A 24,989-nucleotide genomic window follows, 5' to 3' on the forward strand; every position below is an offset into this window, starting at 1 on the left:
CCTTAACAAGAATAGAGAACAGAGGGTTTTTTAGAGCTAAGGGACTTGGCAGGAGGAGCTTTGGAGAAACAAAGGGGTCAAAGGAGTCACTCCTGATAAGCCCCTGGGCAATGTGCAATGGCTTCTGGGCTCCGATACCCTGTGATTGCAACCTCCCCCCAGGGCAGTCTCTTTCTTCTGCGAAACAAACTCACAAATCCTCAAGACCAGAGTCACCCCTCAAGTTAAACAAGAAAACAGCAAACGGACAGGGTTCATCTGTCTGTGTTGGGAACAAGGTCAAAAGACAATCACGTTCTTATTGAATATCTACAGTAACCTTCAGGTACCCAGTTTCAGTAGGACTTAGTGGTGGATTTGATGAAGGGGTTCAGGAGAGGGTGGTGCTAAGGATCGGTTTTCTCCCAAGAGCAGCTAACTGGCTGGGTAAAGATACCTATCTGTTACCGAGATGGGGATACGACAGGAAGGACAGATTTAAGGGGAGGTAGAAGAGAAGTTCTGTGTTGGACTTGATAAATTTAAGATGACTATGAGACATCTAAATTGAGATCTTAGGTGGTTATGTGGGTCTGTGGGTCTGGAGTTCAATAGAAAGGTCTAGGCTACAAATGGAAGTTTGGAAAAAAATGGTATTTAAACTCATAAGCGTAGGTGAGATACAGTGTAACTATAGAAATAATAATAGTGATCTGGAATCATAATCATAATATTAACATCAATGAGGATAGCTAATACTTATTGTCTGCATTCTGTGTGCTAAATTCTGTTCTGAGTACTTTACATATATTAACTGATTTAATCCTCATGATAACTCTATGTCATAGGCGTTATTATTACTCTCATTGTAGATGAGGCACAGGAAGGCCACAGAGCTAGTAAACAACAAAACCCAGACAGTCTGAACTCTTAATACTACTTTAGAAGAGAGAAGAGACTCAGCTCAGAGATCTGGGCAATTCCAACATTTAGAGGTTGGATAGAGAAGGCGGACCTGGCACAAGAAACTGAAAAGGAGTGATTTGAGAGGTAGGAGGGAACCATGAGAATGGGGTGTCTCAGAGGCTGGGCAGAGTGTTCCAGGTAGGTTTTAAAGGTCAGCAGTCAAATGCTGCTGAAAGGTGGGCTCTTCGAGGACACATAGGCATTAAATGGGTGATGAGGATGGGGAAAGAGTTTGCCAGACTTGGGGATAATGTGAGTAAAAGAGAGAGATGTGGAGGAACCAGATGCTGTTTGCAGTTGTTAGAGGGTCAAGTGCAAGCTGATAATGATAAGAGATGAAACAGGAGAGGCTGGCCAGGGTTAGATCATGAAAGACCTGTCATGTGCCCCAAGTTAGCACCAGACCATGGTCTCAGCCAGGAGTGTCTGTCCACAGAGCTGGGAGCAAAACAAAGAGAGCCACCTGTTATACACAAGAGGGAACTACATACTGGTGCCTGCTTATCTGTGTTGTCTCATTTAATGTATATATTGTCTGATTCCTTCAAAATTTATGATGTTGAGACATTTTCTTTAAGATTAAAAAATTGCCCATGACTTCTTTCAGCACCAAGTCATTTATCAGAGTGATAGATATTCTTTATAGGAGGAAGACATCTGTATACAGAGGCCTGTGCATATTTAACATGACCCTTTTTTATACTTCTCTGTAAATTGAGAGCAAGTGTTGAAAATAGTACGAAAGTGTGAGTTGTTTTGCTTAATTGGGCAACTTTGGTCACAATCAGGAGAAAGTGATTCATTGGGATTATGTTCGTCTTATTCTTCCTTATACATCCTAAGCATTTTGAAGTCAGAGATCATGCTAGGTTTGAATCCTGCTGAGTGACTTTGGGGCCAGTTACTTAACCTCTTTCAGACAGTTTGTTGAATGAGTGACTTCTTTAAAAATAACATTATTTATAAAGAATATTGCAGGGGCCAGCCCTGTAGCATGGTGGTTAAGTTTGGCACACTCCGTTTTGGCAGCCCTGGTTCATGTGTTTGGATTCTGGACGTGTGGGTTTGGATTCCGGGCACAGATCTACACCACTCATCAGCCATGCTGTGGTGGTGACCCACATACAAAATAGAGGAAGAGTGGCACAGATGTTAGCTCAATGCTAATCTTCCTCAGCAAAAAAAAAAAATAAAAAAGAATATTGCAAGAATTAAGTAAAGGAGAGGAAAGTTGGGAATTTTCTTCATCCTAATTGAACAAAAAGCCTTGCGATGAAGACAATCAGTATAATTCCTTTCTTTGTTACTGACTCTGTTTTTTTATCTTTATTTTACCTATTTAGAATTTTGTAATTTATCCTCAAATACCACTAGCTAATTGTAGATGGAAATAGTAATTTTTCTTGATGTGCATATTAAGACTGTGCTTATAAAGTGAGACCCAATTCCAAAAATAATCTTTACAGGAATATTTAAGAACTGCCGTGTCTAAAAATATTCGTTCCAAAACTCTGCCATCTCACATAAAATTCTAGAGAAATAAGATTTTTTAGTTTTTGCCACTTAATGGTGACAAAACGTATCCATTAATTTGCAAAGTTCCTGTTTTCTTCATGAATTTAAAATAATCATGAATTTAAAATGCCTGTGGGAAGCTGACTTGAGCTTGATTTACTTTTAAACTATGCACATTTCACAGTACATGCAGGGTAGCTTCAAGAGTTACAAAAAAATTAAAAATCTTAAATCAACCTATCATTTGTTGATTTGTAGGAGTAAATGAACCTGGAATCATTTGTTTATTAAAATTTTAGTCCTTGGCATCCTCAGACTATTTTTTGCTGTTATTACCTAAACTCATTTTTTGGCAGAACCTCATTCTGTGGTCAGAGCCAGTTGGAATACTACAGGATGGATGCCAGGCTGATTACCGTGGCTTTGACACATTGTCTTAGATGACACATTCTTAAGTCTCACCCAATGACATGGGCCAGTTTAATAGCTATTTCTGTTAAGATACCAAGAGAAACAGCTTTGGAGTGGGGCAGGGGAGTTTCTTCTTAATGAAATCTACTGATTTAACAAGGGGCAAGTGTGGTGGAGTGGAAAGAATGTTTGGCTTTTAGAATAGACATAGATTTAAACCCCAGCTCTACCACTTTTAAGATCTAAGCCTCAATATCTGCTGAAATGGGTTATTAATGGGGTTATGGTGATGATTGAATGAAATTATCCATGTAAAACACCTAGGCCTTTACTGACACAGAGACAGTGCTCACTAAATGTTGGCTCTCATTCCTCACATCCTTTGTCAAGTTCCATGAAGCAGGGTTGGTGTTTGTCGTTTCACTCATCAGCAGCATTGCTATAAAGTTGTAGCAGGAGCATAGGACACTCTGCTGTGTACTTCCAACCCTCTTCACACGACTGTGTTCACCTCCACCCTTCTTTTCTCTTTCCCCCCATTTTTGTGTGCCCCTTACCCTGCTCTAATCCTCCAGCTTACCTTTCTTCCCATCTGTTCCCTGCTGTGCTGCTCCAGGAGATGGCTGGTGGAAGTGGTGGTCGCAACACTTTGCCTTCTGAGTGAGGATTTGTGGTAGGGTTGAGTGGGGCTCTCTGTTCTAGAAGTGAGGGGTAGCTTCCCACTCCTAATTCCCGCATGAATTATGAGAGGATGGAGGTATAGGTTTGTGTATGGGGGAGAGGAAAGGATCTTTCATTACTTCTCTGCTCCCTACATGCCTCGCTCTTTTTCCTTCTGTCACACCAAGATTTCCTACCTAACTCAACTGTCTAATTTTGCTTGCAAATTTCTTTATTTCTGGAAATTGCAGACCCTTTCAGAAGATTCTGGGAGCCTCTAGCCAATACTTCTTTTAGTCTACCCTCTTAGAGCTTAATGGCTGAGGCCAAGAACATTCATATAACAAGAGTTTATTAAGAAATTATTATAGGCAGGCCCTATGTTAAGTGCTGAAAAGACAAAGATGAGTAAGATACACCCCGCCTCTCAAGGAGCTCACAGACTCTAGATGGAGATAGGCACACAAAGTCATCATTTAGTGGGATGAGGATTCTAGCGGAAGATTGTATGAGGTAATGGGGATGTTGAGAATGGAGTGCCAAATGATGATGAGAAGTCAGGAAAGGCTTCTTAGAGGAGGTGGTACTTTAACACAGATATGCAGGATAAGTAGGAGTCTGCTGGCTGAAAAAGGGGAGAGATTGTGTTCCAGATGGAGGAAATGGCTGAAGCAGAGGCACGGAAGTGTGAGGCAACAGGATACAGCAAACCCATAGTTTGGCGGGACTGGTGAATAGTGATGGTGAGGGAAGATGAAACATTTAAGAATATATTCCATTGGGGAGTTTGACTAGTGTTGGTAATGTTTTATTTCTCAACCTAAGTGGTGGGCATATGGGAATTCATTATATCATTCTTTCATTGACCAAGTGTTTGTTTTATATATATGTATATTTGTGTGTGTATACATGTATCTATATATACATATATATAAAATAAAATTTCTGGAAAGCCTATTATGTGCTTTAGGGTAGTAGTTCCTGAATTTTTTACACCAAAAACATGCCCTAAGTGTTCTGTGAGTTACTTAGTAACTGTGTGGAGTATCAGTGTTAATATCAGGGTTCAGAGGAGGGGCTGTTGATGATTCAGGATTTTATCCTGCATCAGTTGGTAGTCTAGAGAGACAGTTTTTATCATAAGCTTGTTTGAATTAAGCATTCATTTTGAATAAAGCATTCATTTTTGCAGGCATTCACAATGGAATATCAAGAACTGAAGCAGATTCCATGTTGCCAAGCTGCTTATGATGTAAAAGGAGAGCTAGGAAAGATGTGCACGTGTACTGTATGAAAAGCGAATAATGTATGTGGGAGTTCAGGAAAGGAGAGAGAATTACATGGGTCAGAATTTTGGGGATTCAGGGACTGGTCGTTTACTCTGCTGGTGCTGTCAGTCTTGTTCCTGAAGTGTCTGAGGCATCAGAAACAACTGCTCTTAGTGCCCACACCTCAGGGTTCCTTGACTGAGAAAATGCAAGTTAGCAAAACTTCCAGCGAGTCATTGGCATTAATCAAGGAGCTCTTGGGTGTTGTCATTGTGGTAGGATACAAAAAGAAAGATGACTGGTGCCTCCTGAAGTGTGCAGGGATGGGTGTCACCCCTAAGAAGGTGTGGGGGCCGTGTTAGGTGGAGTCAGCACTGTTGGGTGGCCCTCTCTGGTGAGTACCAGTGCAAGCATGTCCCCTGAACCTGCCTTTCCATTAGACTGTCAGAATGACCTCATCACTGCTGGGCAGGCCTCATTAAATTGTGTTGTAGAAGGACAGATGGTTTGTTTTTTCCTGGCAAGCTATTATGCAACTTAAATCTGTGCTAGCATTATTTTCTCAGATTTTGACTGTTACTATAAAATTTAGCCCATCTCCATTTTGTCCTTACTCTCCTTTTAATCAGGTGTTCTTTTGGATTGTCATAAATCTTCTTTGAGGTGTGTTTACATTTTATTGTTACCTATTTTAAGCCTTTTTCTCTTTTCTTCCTCTCCCACAGTTTTTTTGGCTTTAGTCCCAGTACATCAGATCCAAAATCCTTACTTTCCCTTCTACCGGTTCCTACATCAATGTTGACACTTTCCTTGCCTCCTACTTCACGAACCTCTTCTCTCTACATTTCTGACTCCTGCCCCATCTCAACTGTGCTTTGTAACTTCAGGAAAAGTCCTGAGGTGGGCCTGTGAAGTTGCCTTTGCTGCCTCTCATCCCAGCTCTCTATCTTTTTTCCTTTCCTTGCCCAACCTCTGTGTTAAATAAAATTAACACAAATATGTTGCCCACCAACTGTGGGAAAGGAACTTAGCCAACCTTACAGGGGATGCAAAGATGTCTTAAGGAGTATGCAGTTTAGTGTGGGAGGTAGACAGGTCCATAAACTAAAATTACGCCTGAGGTATCGTGAGTGAGATATTTGAGGGGCTCACAAGATAATGAGGGACAAAACTAGTGTGAGTAGAAAAAGGAAATGAGGAGCCTTGCAGGAAAGCCTCACCCTCTATTAGCTAATTAGCTTGCTATTGACAGAGCTGAGTTCTTTGACGTTGGACCCTCCCTTGTCGTGCTGGGAGCTGTGTCCAGTCTGATTCACTTTGGCTAGGGTTATCTTTTACTAACTCCTTCTGTTTCACCAGGAAGCCCCTGAACAGACTTAGTGGGTATGTCCGTCCACTTCTATTTCTGATTCCTGCCTGACTCTTGGTGCCGTGTCCCATTTCTAGATTTCTCATGTGATCTTGGGGCCTCATCTTCCTTCCTGCAGTCTTTGCACTGGATGTGGCTAGACAAGTTTAGTCCTCTTCCTCAGGGCTGCCATGTGTATTTTCACTGGGGGCGTGGAGCAAGAGTGGAAAGTAGGGTTGGAAGTGACAGAGGCAATAGGAAGGGGCATAGTCAGGTTGAGACTGTCTTGGTTTCAGCCACTAAGATATGTATACCTCCCAAATTGACCCAATTCTGGTACAGCTGTTTCTACAGCATCACCATTGATTTTGTCAGTTAAGATGGAAAAGAACCATAAAAAGACAATGGTAGTAAGAGACTGGTTTCTGACCTATTTCTCTCTGGATACTTTCCCAAGAGATAGAGATAAGATAAGGGATGGGGCCCTGTGGCCGAGTGGTTAAGTTCGCATGCTCCGCTTCAGCAGCCCAGGGTTTCACCGGTTTGGATCCTGGGTGCGGACATGGCACTGCTCATCAGGATACGCTGAGGCGGCCTCCCACATACCACAACTAGAGGGACCTACAACTAAAATATACAACTATATACTGGGAGGATTTGGGGAGAAAAAGCAGAAAAAAAAGATTGGCAACAGTTGTTAGGTGCCAAAAAAAAAAGATAAAGGAGAAGTTGGTTATATCAGGGTGATATTTGGTGTTTAAATATCTTAGCCTCTCTCTACTGTCTGTAAGTGTTGTTAACACCTAGCTCTTGGAAATCTAGCTTTTGGCAAAGTGCCTACTTATTACTGTTTCCAAAATACTTGTGGAAATCTGAGCTGGAGCTTGCTATTGACAAAGAACAGGACACTTCTTTCTGGATTTAACTGAAAATCTCCTTGTGTTTAGAGCATGTCAATCATGCTTCTACAAACCCACTTGGACCCATTTTGCTCTTTTGTGCTTTTGTCAGTGTAGTAGGTCATTTCATGACTCTGAATCTCATATATTACATATCTTTTCTGGAAACAGTAAATCCTTCCAGAGAAAGTTATGGAAATACTGGCTTTCTAAGGTGAGCTTCAGAGTGGGAGCAGTTGGTACGCAGAAATGTTTATTGAATGAGTAGGATTTTAGTAATGTGTACAGATGTTGCTCAGTTTATAGACTCTCTAACTTGGGGGAAAGTTACAAAAAAAATTCAGTAGCATATTTGACACATAACATTAGCAATCACTTCTTATGAAAAAAACACTTAGTAACAATCTCAACCTGTACTTGTATATTGATTTGTGCTTTTCACAAGGTTTCTACGTGTGTAAGTCTTTGAGACAAACTAGATGAGTACTGCTGTCATCCCTGTCTTACAGATGCCTGAAGTAAAGGCTAACAGGCCAATATGGTAGCCCTGAGATTAGAGCGCGTGACCTACTTGAGTGCTCTTGCCTCTGCTCACTGTTTAGACAAAAAATTTGCTTGAGTCTCTGATGATAAGAGAAAAATAAAGCAATGGTTGAGTTTTGTTTTGTTTTGTTTGAGGAAGATTAGTCCTGAGCTAACCATCTGCTGCCAATCCTCACCTTTTTGCTGAGGAAGACTGGCCCTGAGCTAACATCCATCCCCATCTTCCTCTACTTTATATGTGGGATGCCTGCCACAACATGGCTTGACAAGTGGTGCCATGTCCACACCTGGGATCCAAACCGGTGAACACTGAGCCGCCTAAGCGGAACGTGCGCACTTAACGGCTGCGCCACCGGGCCAGCCCCAATGGTTGAGTTTTTTATCGTACCGTTTTTATTCAGTTAAGGAGATGCCTTTTATTCTGAGATTCTTTCAACAAATACTAAGTACCCAGCTGTGTACCAGGTGCACAGGTACTCAATATAGTGTTGAACAAGACAGACATGGAGCTTATGTTCTAATGAAGGAAGAGAAATAAGAAGAAGTAAACAAGCAATGACATGACAGGAACTAAGTTCAGGTAGTAATAAGAGTACTGAAGAAAATAAAGTGGAGGAACACTGGTGGTGGTAGTATTTTCATTTGTGATATATTCTTGGAAATGGGCGTCACGGTTTAGTGTACCTGTGTTTTAAAGAGAGATTCCTTCCAGAGGAATCCAGGCAGTCATAAAACATCTCTTCAGCGTGGTGTTTGGGGGCTTCATTCACGTTAATATATTTTGTTCTTTTTCTTCAAAATTGACCTGAAGTCCAAAATCGTCTTAAGTCCGGAGAATGTCTAGATGAGGCTAAAGATTTGCTGCTTCAGGAAACCCTGCTGATTCCATATCTCTTTCATGATATTGAGGCTACGAGGGCCAGGCTTATTGCTGGCCAAATATACCATTTTTATTATTTTCACTCATCTTTTATAAAATAATGAAAGCGAAATACTAGACAACAATATTTTCTCAGTTTTTATTAGCAACAGAACTTTCTTCAAAGAAAATTCCAGATATCCAGTATGTAACACATGCTCCAAAACACAAACTTACTCTCGTCTTCTTTACACCATAATGGCCCCTGAGGAATACCTGAGAAATCACGAAGGCTTTGCAGAGCACAGGATGAAAACCACAATGAAAAATTCAAGTTGTAAATCTTGCCATAAAAAGCTAGCTGTGCCGCTGAAACTGGCAGAGCCACCACACCAGAGCTTCAAAATCATGTTTTGAAATCCATGAAAGCCCACGTTTGGTGAAAAAATAGATTTATATGTACATTTTTACTTATAATTACATTTTCAGGTAGCATGTACTATATAAAGCAAAGTTAGACTTTAATTGTAGCTATTTCTTCAGCGCATACTCCCCCCCCCAGTTTTTATTGAGAGAGGACTGACACACAGCACTGTATAACTTTAAGCGGTACATACAGCGTCGTGATGTGACTTACATATATTGTGAAGTTATTACTACAATACGAAGAATACTTTTCATAATATGTAGACATGATGGTACTACTGGGGCTAAAATACTTTCATCTCCTAATTTAAAAATTACGTTTCATATTGGTCAAGATTTATTTTTCATAAATTGTTTCATTATAAATAAATCCATCGTATATTTTATGTATCATTATGAAATAATCAATTTGCTAGTTTAGATGTTTTTTCTCTTTGTCTTCCAGTTTGCCAGGGTTTGGATACCTGATCCTGAGGAAGTTTGGAAGTCGGCAGAGCTACTGAAAGATTATAAGCCGGGAGACAAAGTCCTTCTGCTTCACCTCGAGGAAGGAAAGGTCGGAACTTTGCTTTTGTTTGTTGTCGTTGGCATAAAGTGAAGGGAATTCAAAAGTGTAAGTTTGCTGTGGCATACTTGACTTCAATTGGAAGGTAAATTTTGAATTAATCTAATATTTTTAGTTACTAAATTGATAAAAATGGCAAAATGGCAAACTCAATTTTCTATCCCAATGGGTTAGTGAAAATAGCCGATACTTTAAAAATCCATTATTTTTGTCTGTGAATTTATTATGATTAGTTTAAATTTACGTCTCATCCTCCCAAAGATATGCCTGTTTATCTGTATTTTGTTTAGGCTAACATTAAAACTATTTAAGGGCTGGCCTAGTGGCATAGTGGTTAAGTTCGTGCGCTCCGCTTCAGCCTGGGCTTTTGCGGTTTCGGATCCCAGGCATGGACCTGCACACCACTCATCAAGGCATGCTGTGGAGGTGACCCACATACAAGCAGAGGACAATTGCCACTAATGTTAGCACAGGGCCAATCTTCCTCACCAAAAAAATAAATAAATAAAAAAGGAAATTAGTTCATATTAACTAAGAAAGCATCATCCAAGGAGCCAGTATGAGATTTGATATTTGCTGGAACTAATCATTTGAAAAGTATTTACTGAGAAGTTATTATGTATAAAGCACTTCACTGGTGATCTGAAAAACTTAAAACCAAGTGTGTCTCTCTACTTTCCCGTCTGCGTTCACTGCGTGAGTGGACTTGTCTTACTTCCACCCTTTTAAATCTCCCCTCTGCATTTGACAAGGCACGTCACAATGTTTTCTTAAAAATGTTTGTGACATTAATTTCCTTTAAATAACTTATAGTCTAGCCAGGGAAACTAGATATAAATGCATGAGAAGTTACACAAAACACAGGATATAAAGAGTAGTTCAATATCACACTACAGAAGATATCAAAAGGTAAATTGCTGATTAACTACCAAATGAGTAACACTCTCCTGACAGTTAACATGTACTGAGCACTTACTCTGTGCCAGCTGTCATTCTAAGTGCTTTATTTGCGATGACTCAGTTAATCCTCACAGCAGTCCTTTGACGCGGGGCTATTGTTACTACCACGTTATGGATGAAGAGCGAGTCTCAGAGGCTTTGGGACTTGCTCAGGGTTATACGGATGTTAAGGGCTGAAGCTGGGACTTAAAGCCAGGAAATCTGCCTTCATGGTCTGTGCTCATAACCACTCTGCTCTCCTGTAAGGACAGTAAGGACCGAGGGTCCTGATAGAGGGAAATGTCATTGTGGGCTGCTTTATCGAGGAAGGTGTCAAGGAGGAGGAAGATTTTGACTGGATGTTAAAAGGTAGGTAGAACTTGGATTGACAGAGAGAAAGGGGGTAGACCTGTGAGGGCTGGAATGTACTTTGGAGATAGTGAATATAACAAGTTGACAGGAGTGGAGATTGAGAAAGGTATGTGTTCTAGTTCATATTAAGATACCTGCTATATGCTATGTTAAGAGGTGGCAAAAGGTATGCTCTCTGACATCAACGTGAAGTAAGAGAAATAGATGTACTTATAGTGTGATGCGTGATATAATAAACGTAAGCAAGAAACAAAAGTAGAACCCAGCAGGAAGTGGTCAGGGGCTGGTGAAGGTAAGAGGTCAGAGAGGCAGTGTCTGAAGAATGAGTGGACGAGGGGGAGTGTGTTTCAGGGACCCAGAAAAGCACGTGCAAAGGCAGGGAGGCGTGCACAGTAGTGTGCGTTTGGGGACCCACACCAGTCCCATGTGGTTGGGAGTGTGGGACTGGCAGGAGGATGGGTGGCACCAGATCACAGAGGGCATTTGTGTGGTCGTGCTGAAACTCTTGGACTGTGGCTAGGATGTTCTGGAGACTGATTGTAGTGTTTTTAAACAGAGGAAGGATGCCAGGTTTGTGTTTTAGAAAGGACTCATTGGTGGCAGCATGGAGGATAAATTTCAGGAGAGCACAGCAGAGACAGGGAGATTAGTTGGGAAGAAGGCACGGAAAAATTAGGCCAGATTAGAAGGGCCTTGAATGCTAAACTAAGAGATTAATTTATTCAACATTTATCGATCCTCTACTCTGTTAGGCACGATGTTAGGCACTTTGGGCTATATTGTCTTATGTTAATTCTCACAGCAACCTGTGGGTTGGTAGCTGATATTATAGCTATTTTCCAAATAAGGAAGCCAAGGATCAAGTAGTTCTGCCTGAGATCACACAGCCAGAAGTGGCTTTTGTGTATTGCAAGGACCAATGCAAGGACCAGTGAGCTTTGGGGAAGGACATTATACCCTAATAAACAGGCAGAGAGAGGTCTAGGGGCAGATTGTAAGTTTTCCTCCTCATTTAGCATAGATCATTCCAACCTGATTTGAATATATGACCTCTGTGTATCTCTTCAGTATTAACAAAAGTGGCTTTTTTCTCCCCAAATTCCCCCAATACATAGTTGTATATTTTAGTTATGGGTCCTTCTAGTTGTGGTATGTGGGATGCTACCTCAACATGGCCTAATGAGCGGTGCCATGTCCGTGCCTGGGATCCGAACCCTGGGCCACCGAAGCAGAGCATGTGAACTTAACCACTCGGCCACAGGACCGGCCCCACAAAAGTGGCTTTTTACAAAACCAGCTTGCCCCTCCCTATAATTAAATTGCATTTTTTTCCGTTTTCACTTGTTGTATGTTATTTGCCCTTAATACATAATTGAGTAACAATTTCCATGCTGGCCTTTGCCATAAAGCCATATTCTCTTGGCTTTAAGGTGACTAGTAATTCTTAAATTTGGGGACCAAGTACCTCAATAACAATCAGATGAAAACTGTGGACTCTCTTTCAAAAAAAAGTGCACATCTGTGTATATATTTACACATATGGACATACACACAAAGTATTACACCTAGTTTCAGGGGATTCTTGGACCTCTCAGAGTTGAGGAGTTCTCGAGTATGTACCATGTGCCAGGCATTGCCTCATTTAATTTTTACCACACCCCTGTGAGCTATTTCTATTATGCTCTTTCTTCAAATAAAGGATTTAGGCTGAGTAATATCTCCAAGACCACAGAAGAATTAAATACCAGTTTCAGGATTTGAACCCGGGTTGATCTGACGCTAAAGCCAAGCTCTTGACCACTCTGTTTTACTGCCTGTCATTTATCAGAGGCAAAGAGAGAAAAACAAAGCTTATTTAGCTAAAGATTAAAAACTTCTGATCCAGTAACTGGGTAAGAAAAAGTCTAGACTATGACTTCTCAAACTATATTAGCAAAAATTGTTAATACGAGTTAACACAGCTAGTGAAAAAGAAGACTATTTTTTACTGTTTCCACCAGTTTCTGTGGGTTTGGAAGGTGCCAGGAAAAGAATGCATTTAATAGCTGAGAAGCAAATCAGGAGGATAAAATAAGCAAAACACACGGACCTGTTTCTCATCTGTTGCCATCACTTATCCAGATGCTGTGTCTTGTGCATTTTCAGGATTTGGAATATCGTCTAGATCCAAAGACCAAGGAACTGCCTCACTTAAGAAACCCTGACATACTTGTGGGTGAAAATGACCTCACGGCCCTCAGCTATCTTCATGAGCCTGCTGTGCTCCACAATCTCAGAGTCCGCTTTATTGATTCAAAACTTATTTATACATATTGTGGTAAGTGTGCCTTGCTGTCTGAGTGGACTGTGAACTTTTTCCTCTAATGGACATAGCCATGGAAATATTGTGCATGGGGAAAGAAGGCTGTGGTTAGATTTTCTCTTAGGGACAAAATTACTTCAGTGTTATCAAAATGATTTACCAGGGCTGGCCCAATGGCCTAGTGATTAAGTTCGGCACGCTCCACTTCGGCAGCCCAGGTTTGGTTCCTGGGTGCAGACCCACACCACTCGTCAGTGGCCATGTTGTGGTGGTGAGCCACATGCAAAATAGAGGAAGCTTGGCAATGGATATTAGCTCAGGGTGAATCTTCCTCAGCAAAAATGAAAAATAAAGATTTCCCAATGTTCATTAGCTAGGTACATTTTATGCTGAATAAGTTCTTTTGTGAACTTATATAATTTTGCTCAATATAAAAAGAACTGGGCGCATCTTTTGATTCTTTTCCCCCACAAAAGTCATGTGCCAAATTCAATGACAATTTGACAGTTATTTTCATCTCTTACAAAACTACCATATGAAGAGTAGATGTCCAAAGACGTATCTTTGTGCCAAGTTCAAGAAGTTTTGTGTTCTCTTTTTCTCAATTACTTAGAGATGCAGGACTGACTTGACTCGTAGTAACTATTCTTGCTTGATCTGCTTGCCTGGACCCCTGCTCGCTGTGGTATTAGCTGCCAGTGACCCAGCTCAGGATTCTTCTCTTAGAAATTAAGCATGCACATGTGTGTGCATTTGGGTTCCTTTCCCCTTTCCTTCTTTTTCTCTCTCTCGGTTTTCTTATCGTTTATTTTCTCCTCATCCCTGCCTCTTTTTTCTTGGTGACTTCTTATCTTTCTTTGCTAATCACTCTCTTATGAGACTCACATCTGAGATTTCCATTGATTTCCTTCTAGATTTGTTTGCTTGGGCACCCCACTCAGTGCTCATCACGTCTTCATTACTCTCCTGTTTTGGACAGGGACAGCCATCTTTTCATCTTAAAAGAGTTTATATCTTTTATATCCTTGATTAACTCTTTTTTTCCCTATTAACTGCATATTTCTTTCTCCATTTTCGTTTTTCTTCAATGTATTTTTTCTTGCGCATACTTACCTTCTGAGTAAAGCCTTCCCTGCCCACCCTATCTAAATTATGAACCCCTCTGCCCCTCCTTCGTATCTGTCTCCCTTCTCTGTTTAGCTTTCCTCCTTTTTTCCTTACTACTGTCTAACCTGTGACATATACTTTTTCTTACTGGTTAATTGTCTGAATTTCCCACTAGACTATAAGGTCCACAAGGGTAAAGATTTGTCATTTTTTGTTTACTCTTGTAAACCTAGCACTTAGAAAGGACTTGACACATAATTGGAGCTGAATAAATATTTGTTGAATGAATGACTTTATTACTTTAATATACACCTACTGTAAATTTTTTGTGTGAGTGTGATGAAGATTCGTCCTGAGCTAACATCTGTGCCAATCTTCCTCTATTTTGTATGTGGAATGCCTCCACAGCATGGCTGATGAGTGGAGTAGGTCCATGCCCGGGATCTGAACCCACCAACCCAGGATGCCAAAGCAAAGCACATGGAACTTTAACCACTCAGCCACAGGGCCAGCCCCCACCTACTGTAAAATTTAGTGAAATACAAAAAAAGTATGAAAAAGGAAAAATAATTGCATGTAATTCACCGCTGAAAAATAACCAGTCTCATGTTGACTTATATGCTATCTATGTGTATATGTGAGAAAGTATAGATATAAAATTGGAATCAGTCTATAGTTTTGTCTCATGTTTTCCTGTGACATTTAATATTCTTTAAAAATGTGATTTGTGGTGGTGGCACAATAGTTTGTCATGTGAATATAACAAAATGTATTTAACCACTCTCCCTTTATTATATATTTTATCTGTTTCCACTTTTTACTGTTTTGAAAAACATTATGATAAACTTTATTTAAAAAACTCTTTGCTTGAATCTTTGATTATTTCATTTGGATAAATTTCTAGAAGTAGAATTTTTGGTTTAAAATTATGAAAATATTTAAAAGTCTTCTAACATTGCCACAATTTTCATTATTTTCAATAATCTATTCCAGTTTTTAGATGGTGTTTTAGTTAGGACTAGGTAGAATGAGGCAAAGACTGTGATGTATTTTGATCCTTAACAATTTTTTAGTTCAATATTAACTGAAATTGAAATTTGTGTTAACTGTGACTCTCACTTTATACCAAGTTTGATATGCCCAGTAGGATATCACTGACTTCTTCTTTTGCTTTTTCACCCCTTCCCCCAGGTATAGTCCTAGTAGCTATAAATCCTTATGAACAGCTGCCTATTTATGGAGAAGATATTATTAATGCATACAGTGGTCAGAACATGGGTGATATGGATCCACATATCTTTGCAGTGGCTGAAGAAGCTTACAAGCAAATGGCCAGGTTGGTGGAAGCTCTGTTTATTATGTCATGACTCTTATTAGATGTGATCATTTCTTCTTTGCTGAGTCACAGATATTTTAAAATGCAGTGAATAGAAACTTGTAAGTTATTATTAATTAAACAGAATGCCTTTGGAATCTTATTATGATTGCGACTGTGCAAGGACAGATGTTGTGTTTCACAGATGAGTGAATCAAGGTTTGGTGGTATTAAGTGACTGGCCCAGTGTCATTCAGCTAATGGGTGGCAGACCAGAACTAAAAGGCCTAAGAGATAGAAGAAACCTTTCTATATCTTGGAGAATTAAAATTCAATTGAATTTTAGTGTTAGTATTATGTGCAGGGACATCAGTGAGCCTGAACAGCATCAGCAAAACGTCTTTGATATTACCCATGGAACCTTAACATTTTGGGAGTGGAGAATTGATGTTGCAGGATCATTCCTTGCCATTTTTTTCTTATCAAGTGAAGATGTTCCCTCTTTACCAGAGGTGGATCCTGGTGTTTCACATTGCCAGTGCTCCTAGAGGCCCCTCACGTCATCTGGAAGGTACAGTTCATCGCTTGTTCAATAGCCCTTTATTGAGCACCATCCAGGCACTGTTCTGGGCACAGGGGACACAGCAGCAAACAAATGAAATTAGACAAAACAGACAAAAATTCTTACCTTCATGGAGTGAAGCAGGATAAACAATAAAAATAAATAAGATACACAGCTTGTCACATATTAATAAGTGCTATCCTGAAAAATAAAGTTAGAAAAGGAGGTAAGAAATGCTAGGTGGGCTGGGGGGTGTATGTACTAGGCTCAGGGAAAGCCTCATTGTAAAGCTGCCTTCTTTTTTCTCCTAAACTTAAAAGATAGTAATTTTAGACTTAGAAAAGGTTGGAAAAATAGTACACAGAGTTATCATGTACCCTACACCCAACTTCCCCAAATGTTAACATGTTATATAACCATAGTAAATTTTTGAAACCAGGAAATTCACATTGATATAATACTATTAACCAATCTGAAAACCTTGTTCACAGTTCCTCCTTTCCCCTCTCATGTCCTTTTTCTGGTCTAGGATTCAATCTAGAATCACGCATTGCGCTTTGTTCTGTCTCCTTAGACTCCTGCAATTTAAGGCCATCCATTACTCTTTCCTTTTCTTTGACACTTTTGAATAATACTCACCAGTTATCTTGCAGGCCCTGAGGACACAACAGTGGAAAAATTAGATAAAACAGATATTAAAAAATCTTACCCTCATGAAAATTTGTTTCAGGTTTTCTCCTGATTAGGTTGAGGTTAGGCGTTTTGGGTAGGAATACCACAGAAGTGATGTTGTACCCTGCATCATACAAAAGAGATACAAGGTGCCGATTACTGGGGATGTTAACTTTGATCACTTGGTTAAGGTGGCATCTACCAGATTTCTCTACTATAAAGTTACTGTTTTAAACTGAAGTTAATAAGTATCCTGTGGAAAAATACTTTGGGATGCTGCAAATATCCTGTTTCTCATCATACTTTCACTCACTAATTTAACATCTGTTGATGATTCTTGCTTGCAACAGTTATTACTGTGGTGTTTACTGAGGGGTTATTTGCTATTCCCATCATTCCCCTACGTGTATGAATAGGAATTCTACTCTGAGGAAGAGCTGTTCCTTTCTCCCCATTTATTTATTATTTATTCATTTTTTATTGTATCAACATAGACTCAGGAATATTTATTTTATTCTATGGATTATTCTCCATTACTATCATTATTTATGTTGTTCGAACTGTCTCAGATTTGGCCATTAGGAGCACTTTCAAGTGTCCTTTCAACATTCTTCCATCATTTTTTGAGAATTTTACTTTCTAGCACCACATGGCTCATTTCCTAATATCCTTGCCCCAACCCTGGAATCGGCCATTTCTTCAAGGAGCCCTGGTTCTTTTTATTGGAGAATGAGACTTAGAAACCAAGATCTGGGTGCTAGGTGTGTTCATTACTACTGGGATGTTATTGCCTCTAAGCCATCTCCATGCACAGAGCTAGGAAATGTACGTTTTCCCACAGGCTCACCAACAGAATATGTTGTTATACTTTTAAATTTTCACCAAACTGACAGGTGAGAAATGGTAACTCAGTGTTGTTTTAATTTGCTTTTCTCTAAATATGAAAGAGTTTGCACATCTTTTCTCACATACACACATTCATATCCATATTTATTTCTGTGTCTATCTGTATGTATATTCAAGCCCATGAGTTCATATTCCAATTCCAACCCAATGCCACAGTTTTTATTCTTGCTCTCTTTTCCCTTCTTTTAACTTCTTTCTTTCATCTTGAGAAACCTGGCTCTCATCCACAGTATATTTACTTGTTTGCTCAATCCCGGAATACTCATAAAGTAATTTCGGAAATGCTAACCCATACCCTGTGAAAAGCAAGTTTACCACTCAGAAACAATATTTGTGTCCAGTTCATTTTGTCTTTAGCCTTACAGAATATAGTTAAAGTGCTGATGTCCAAAGTTACTTAGGTTACTTCTTCTCTTCCCGACCCACTTTATTGGTTTATTCAACCACTTCCCCACGTATGGTCATTTAGATTTTTTTCAACATTTTGCAATTAAAACAATGCTGTAATAAATAACCGCGTATGTATTTTTATATTTTTAGAGATGTAGCTTCAGATAATTTGCTAAAAGTGGCATTGCTAGGTCAAAACGTAGACGTAAATGTAGTTTTATTAGGTATTGCCAATGCCCTCTAGAAGAGTTGTACTGGTTTGCATTCCTGCCAAAAATATTCAAGAGTACGTGTTTCCCCAAAGCCTTGTCAACAGAACGTATAGTCTTTCTTTTTAGTTCTTGCCAATCTAATGGTATCTCAATGTTGTTTTCATTTGCATTTCTTTAAATATGAGTGAGTTTGAACATCTTTTCATAAGTTTAAGAGCCGTTTTATTTATTTGTTTGTTTCATTGTAGGGTGAATGGTCCACTCATGTCTTCTTGCATTTTTCTATTGTGATTTTAGTTTGTTGATCCTCAATTTTAAGAGTTTTAAAAAATATGTTTGGGATATTAGCCCTTTGGAAGTGGTATATATTGCAAATATTTCCCCAGAATTTTTCAGTTTTCTTTTGACTTTGTTTATGGTGTTTTTTTCCATGCAAATTTATCAGTCTTTTCTTTTATTGCTCTGGATTTTGAGTCATTGTTAGGAAACCTTTCCCTACATCAAAGCAAAAGAGGAATTCATCAATGCTGTCTTCTAGTCCTTGTATTGTTTTATAACTTACCTTTAGATCCCTGATCCCATTGAAGTTTATTCTTTTGTATGATGTGAGATATGGATCTAAATTTATCTTTTTTCCCAATGGTTACCCAGTTATCCCAGCATCATTTATCAAGAAACCCATCTTTTGGGGCTGGCCGGTGGCGCAGCAGTTAACTTCACACATTCCACATTCTAGGGTTTGCCGATTTGGATCCCAGGTGCAGACCTACCCACACTTATAAGCCATGCTGTGGCAAGCATCCCACATATAAAGTAGAGGAAGATAGACACAGATATTAGTCAGGGCCAATCTTCCTCAGCAAAAAGAGAAGAATTGGCAGCAGATGTTAACTCAGGGCTCAAAAAAAAAAAAGAAAGAAAAAAACCCGTCTTTGCCCCAGTTATTTGAGATGCCATCTTTATTATATCCTAAATTTTCTAATGTTCTCAGGTCAATTTCTTGGCTCTATTATTTTCGGCTCCTTTTATCTATTTATGTCCCAGTATGGCACTGCTTTAATTTTAACATCTTTTAGTATATTTTAATTGGTATCATTAAAACCCCTCATAGTTCATCTTTTTTCATTATCTTCCTGGCTATGCTTGGATCTTTCTTTTTCCATATAGACTTTGGTATCAACTTACCTAATGCCATAAAAAGTGAAGCTGTTTTTGTTTTGTTTTTTGAGGACGATTAGCCCTTAGCTAACACCTGCCACCAATCCTCCTCTTTTTGCCGAGGAAGACTGGCCCTGAGCTAATGTTCATGCCCATCTTCCTCTACTTTATATGTGGTATGCCTGCCACAACCTGTGAACCCCAGGCTGCCGAAGCGAAATGTGTGAACTTAACCACTGCACCACCGGGCTGGCCCAAAATAAAGCTGTTTTTTGAATAATAACATGAAGGAAAGGAGGAAAGCAAGCCATTCAGATATCTGGGGGGAAGAATATTCCAGGCAGAGAGATCAGCAATTGTGAGGTCCATACGAGGCCTTGTAGACTATTGTAGCAAATTTTACTTTTTCTCTGAGTGTGGATTTTGAGCAGAGGAGTGGCATGATCTGGCAGCTATGTTAAAAACTGACCACAGATTCCTGCCAAAAATACATATCCTGAATTTAATCATGAGGAAACATCGGAAAAACTGAAAATACAAAGTAACTGTATATACTCTTCAAAATTGTCAAGGTCAAAAAAGTCAAAGAAAGGCTGAGGAACAGTTCCAGATTAAAGGAAATGAATGATACATGCCAATTAAATACAATGAATGTTCTGAATTGAATCCCTAATGATGAGGAAGGAAGATCGCTATATAGGGGACATTGCTAAATGATTGATAAAATGAGAATATAGTCTGTGGATTAAACAATGCTATTATATTGTTTATATTACTATTATAATATAAACAATTATACTATTATATCAGTGTTGTATTTCCTGATTTTGGTCACTGTAGATCTGTGAGAGCATGTCATTGCTCTTAGGAAATATACTCTAAAATATGTAGGAAGCATCATGTCTGTAACCTACTCTCAAATGGTTCAGAAAATGTTAGAATAAGAGAAACAGAGAGATTAATAAAACAGATGGGCAAAACCTAAACAATTGGTGAATCTGAGTAAAGCATATATGGTAGTTCTTTTTACTATTTTTTAAATTTTCTGTAAGTTTGAAATCATATCAAAAGTAAAGTTAGAAAACAAAACCAAAAAGAGCAGCCTGTAGTGAGACAAGGGTAAAATCCAAGAGACTAGTTAGGAGGTTTTTGCGTTGATCCAAGCAAGAGATAATGATAATCTAGTTGAGGAGGGTATTAACAGAGATGGTAAGAAGTGGATGGATTCTGGATACATATATATATATGTACATATATATATATTTTTTTTCTCCCCGAAGCACCAGTACATAGTTGTATGTTCTTTTTTTTTGGATATATTTTTAAGAGAATGGACAAAGGCTTGTTTCTTTGGGGCTATGAGAGAAAAAGAGGAGTCAGGGATGGCAGCAAGGTGTTTGGTCTGAGCACCCAAAAGGTTGGTGTTGCTGTTTACTGGGAGGGAGGAGATTGCAGGGAGAACAGGTTGTGTCTGGGGGGTGGGAGGGTGGGAGGGCGGGAGGAGGAAGGGGTTGGAGTTCCACTGTAGATCTTCAAGGTTGAAATGGGATTTCAGACTTCTGACCTCAAAGCAAAGCTGACACAAGTGATTTATGTCCAGTGACAGCAGTGATAACCAGGATCCTTGACTCATGACTCCTTTCTCAAGATGCTCCTTCCAGAAAACAATGGCCTCATAGACCAGCCTGTTAATTTTAATAGTCTTGTTGACTTAAAGAGGAGAAAAACTTTGGGCTGATGTGTCTGTTTTTCTTCTTATATTCTTGTTTCACATTCTTGCCAGTTTATTCTCATGCTAGAACTGATTTCTCTCTTATAACTAAGTCACAATATTATTTTCCTTAAAACATCAGGGTTTTCTCCTTTTGTTTTCTTAAAACTAGGTAATATCGGTTGCTTTAATTTGGTATTATTTTCTCTCCATTGTGAATGGTAAAGTAAATAAATTTTGTTGACTAAATTTCATTTATGGGTCTTCTTGAAATAAATTAGATAGTTATATGTGTAACCTTGGTATAATGAAAAAAGATATCTGTACTAGCCACAGCTCCATCGATAAATAACTGTATAAGCTTAAATCTCCCGATCTCCCTGGGTCTCAGTTTTATCAGTTATAAAATGGAGCGATTTCACTGGATATTCTAGCTTTACATTTATGGTATTTTGTAGTATGCTGCTGTTACCTTTCTGTTTCATGGAGACTAATGCATAAGCATTTTCTTCTTTCTGGTGGAGGGCAGACTGTGGTAAGGAGCTGTGTAGCAAAGCAGAAGGAGCACAGTATAGACTTTCCCCTGGAAACCAGGAGCTGTGGTGTGTGTAACAACCCAGCTCTGCACTAACCTTGGATAAGCCATCTAACCTCTGTGTGTTAGTGTTTCCCCCAACGAGGAAAAGATAATATCTGTCATGCTTACTTCAGAGGTAAACGTTATATTAGATGAAAAACATAAAAGCACTTTGAAAAATACTAAGTAGCATTCAAATATAAGCTGTTACTATCATCACAGTCTTCATCATTATGGAGTCTCTTCTCTGCATTCTCTCTTCATCTGCCTTAGCCTCCCATCTGGTTTGATCACTCCTGACTCTCTTGCTCGGCCTTTCCTTAAGGTATCCCCTTCTTTCATTTGGTTAGGCAGTCTCTGAATGCTTCAGTGTCCTGAGGTTCATCGACCAAGTACTGCTGGCTGTTATAGATTATAAAATCCCTCCTGTTACAACTGTGACTCAGCTGCCAAGTATCCTATTTATGCACATAGACTTGAAGTCACACATGCTACCTGATGATAGTAAATAAAGGTGGGTTAACTTCTATTAAATAATAGCTGCCATATTTAGATACCTTCTATGGGCTAAGCATGGTGTCAGGCATGTTGCCTCTAATCATTACATCCCTGGGAGCAGACATTATCACCCCTCCTCTACAGGTGAGGAAGCTGAGGAGAGTGACTTGTTCAGGTGATCATGCCCATAAATAGTCTCTGGGAACTGAGATTTGAATCCAGCTCTGAGACTCCAAAGCCTTTCTTCTTTGTCATTTAATTTTCTTACTTTCAGCTACACAGTCCTGTTCAAACATGTCTGTTCCCTCCAATTAACATTGCATATTTCTATTTCTGCACCTTTTATTCAGCCTGGAATATCCTTCTCCATGCTCCTTTATCTGCCTGATTTCTGTTTCTTCTTCATGATCCCACTCAGGTTTTACTTTGAGACCGCCTCAGCTCCTGGTAAATGATTGCTCTTCAGAATTCTTTATTTTATGAATTTAGAACTTACTGAGTACTATCTACCCCCTAAAGTTGTAGTAGGAATAAAATACAGTAAGTATGAGTCTATAAAAGTTATAAACAAATATAATTGGCAATTTCTGTTATGGCATTTTTATATTAATCTCATAGGCTCTGTAGTGATGGAACAGAGAAGTCAGATTGACCTGAAAGGATCTGATAGCCATGTGACAGGCTTCTCAGCAGGAATTGAATGACCTCAGCCTGTATCTCTAAGGAACGCTTATTTCCATTTCCTGAATAGTCTCTCTGCCTCTCTAAAGCACAGCTTTCACGAGAGTGCCAGCATACTCTTTCATAGTAAATATTTACACTTCAAAAATAATATTAAATATTGTCATTTTGAACTCACTGTCTGGTATCAACTTTAGAGTTTAAATCTTTTCTTTTTGGGATAGATCAAAAGCAGAAACCTTAGAGAGACAGAGCAGACAGCTTGATTTTCACGAGTGATAATAATGTAGAAAAACTTAGCACTTCTCTAACGAGAGAGGGATTAGAGTCTCAAGAGGAGCCACATCTTTAAGTCACCACAGTAAAAACAGAGCTTTGAAAGATAGCATATAACACTAGCAATATTTTATCTTTTTAGTTAGGGATCAAATAAGGGAGACACAATTTAGATTGACTTTTTGCGAAAAAGTAAAACTCTAGATTTTGTTTCATAAGAACACGTTCACTTATAAGCTAAAAATTAGGCCTAGATGCTTGTAATTTAACTACAGTATATGGCAACACCCAGTGGGTGGTTATCAGAGAGTCAACATCAACATGAGTGGATATACTAAATTGTGTTCCGCATGAGTCAGGTCTGAGGCTGGTGTTACTTAGTTTCCTCATTAATGACCTGGATGTGAATGGAAAGTGTGCTCAGTAAGTTTGCAGAGGACAAGTTGATGGCCTTGGGAGGTATGAATAGTATTCAATATGACCATGAAAAACTAGAGAGATTACTTTTTTTAAAGGGTAAAGTTAAGGACAATCTATAAAATAATACACCTGGTAGAAAATGAAAACATAATAGACATGAAATGAAGAAAAGCTGCACAGACCAAATAGATACAGATACTAAGTAGATATACTGAGGGCCACAGAAGGAACATAGACTAAGAGGTCACACCTCTGGTTTTCATCAACCCGGAGTGGGTATTCTGTCCTTGAATAATTTTTTCCTTGGGTTTCAGGTGCCTCTACATAGTTTAATTCCCATCGCCTTCTTCCCATGCAACCTAGTTTTCTCCTAACTAATATGTCAGAGTCAATTCAGGCGTCACCTCCTTTAGAAAACATTTCTTGACATCCCCTCCTCTCATCTCCCACTAATTCCATACCCTTCCTCCATGCTTTCATCGCATCCTGGATAAACCTCTTTTCTAGCAATTACTCCACTGTATTTTAACTGTATACTCATCAGTCTCTCTCAATAGCTATAACCCTAGAGTCTTTTGTCTTCATAAAGTGCTTGGCACATTGTGGCTGCTCATTACGCATTGAATGAATGAAGGAAGCAGTATTTTAAGGTGGGGGTTTTTAGGTCACATTATAGCCTCTGGAACGACCACTGACTGAAACAGGTCAGAAGAGCTCACCTCTGTTTCGAGACAGCCACTACCCAGGCTATTTAGGACACTGTGGAGGCCCTTAAGAGGACTGGCCAAGCCAGAATCATAAATCTTTGGTCCATGCCTCCTTAGGATGCTCCAGATTGATCAGTCTTTGACAAAGAGTGGAGAATATCTGTTCCTTAACTTGGTTTTATCAGCCCCTTGAAGTGATATCTACATCCCAAAAGAAGAACTAATGTTCTTGTGATGTAAGGACAAGAGCATTCAAAGGATTATGAATAATGGCTGATCAGCCAATCAAAATTTCAAAGAATAATAAGTTATTTACATGTATGCAACAATCTAAAGCCCACAGCGCAAATGAGTAGAAGAGGGTAGACTCTGATATTCGCCTTGAAACCATAACATTTTTATCCCTGATGTTTTTGTCTGTTTTCTCCTCATCTCTGTCATACTCTTCTTATTTTTCCCTTTGTAGGTCTTTATTATGTATTATCCTTCTCCCTTCTGTGTCTCTACTTGGCCCCCTCCGTCTACCTGTTTCTGCTCTTGTCCTGTCTTTTTGACATTTCTTTCTATGGCCACATAGAACTGAAAAACATTTTAAAGACTTTCTTATTTTATAAAGATTTTTATTTTCTGTTCTTAATTTAAAAGCAGGTGAATGGATTATTTACATTTTTTTCTTTGTAGCCCTTTATTGATTTTAGCATTCTCAGATTCAGGGGTCCTCCAGAGAAGAAATGTTGCTCATTTC

General features: G+C 39.1%; 1 protein-coding gene across 5 annotated transcripts in view; it reads left to right on the top strand.

Annotated features, from left to right (window-relative positions):
- MYO5A (myosin VA) overlaps window positions 1-24,989 on the top strand; it is a 187,589-nt gene that overhangs the window by 57,375 nt on the left and 105,225 nt on the right. For all 5 annotated transcript variants that reach the window (XM_070271278.1, XM_023617284.2, XM_070271283.1 and 2 more), the window contains exons 2-4: window positions 9,320-9,430; window positions 12,896-13,067; window positions 15,351-15,495. In XM_070271278.1, the coding sequence (XP_070127379.1) occupies window positions 9,320-9,430; window positions 12,896-13,067; window positions 15,351-15,495 (428 nt within the window). The remainder of the gene's footprint in view (window positions 1-9,319; window positions 9,431-12,895; window positions 13,068-15,350; window positions 15,496-24,989) is intronic.

The sequence above is a fragment of the Equus caballus genome, chromosome 1 (assembly GCF_041296265.1).
Source record: "Equus caballus isolate H_3958 breed thoroughbred chromosome 1, TB-T2T, whole genome shotgun sequence".
Classification (NCBI taxonomy): domain Eukaryota; kingdom Metazoa; phylum Chordata; class Mammalia; order Perissodactyla; family Equidae; genus Equus; species Equus caballus.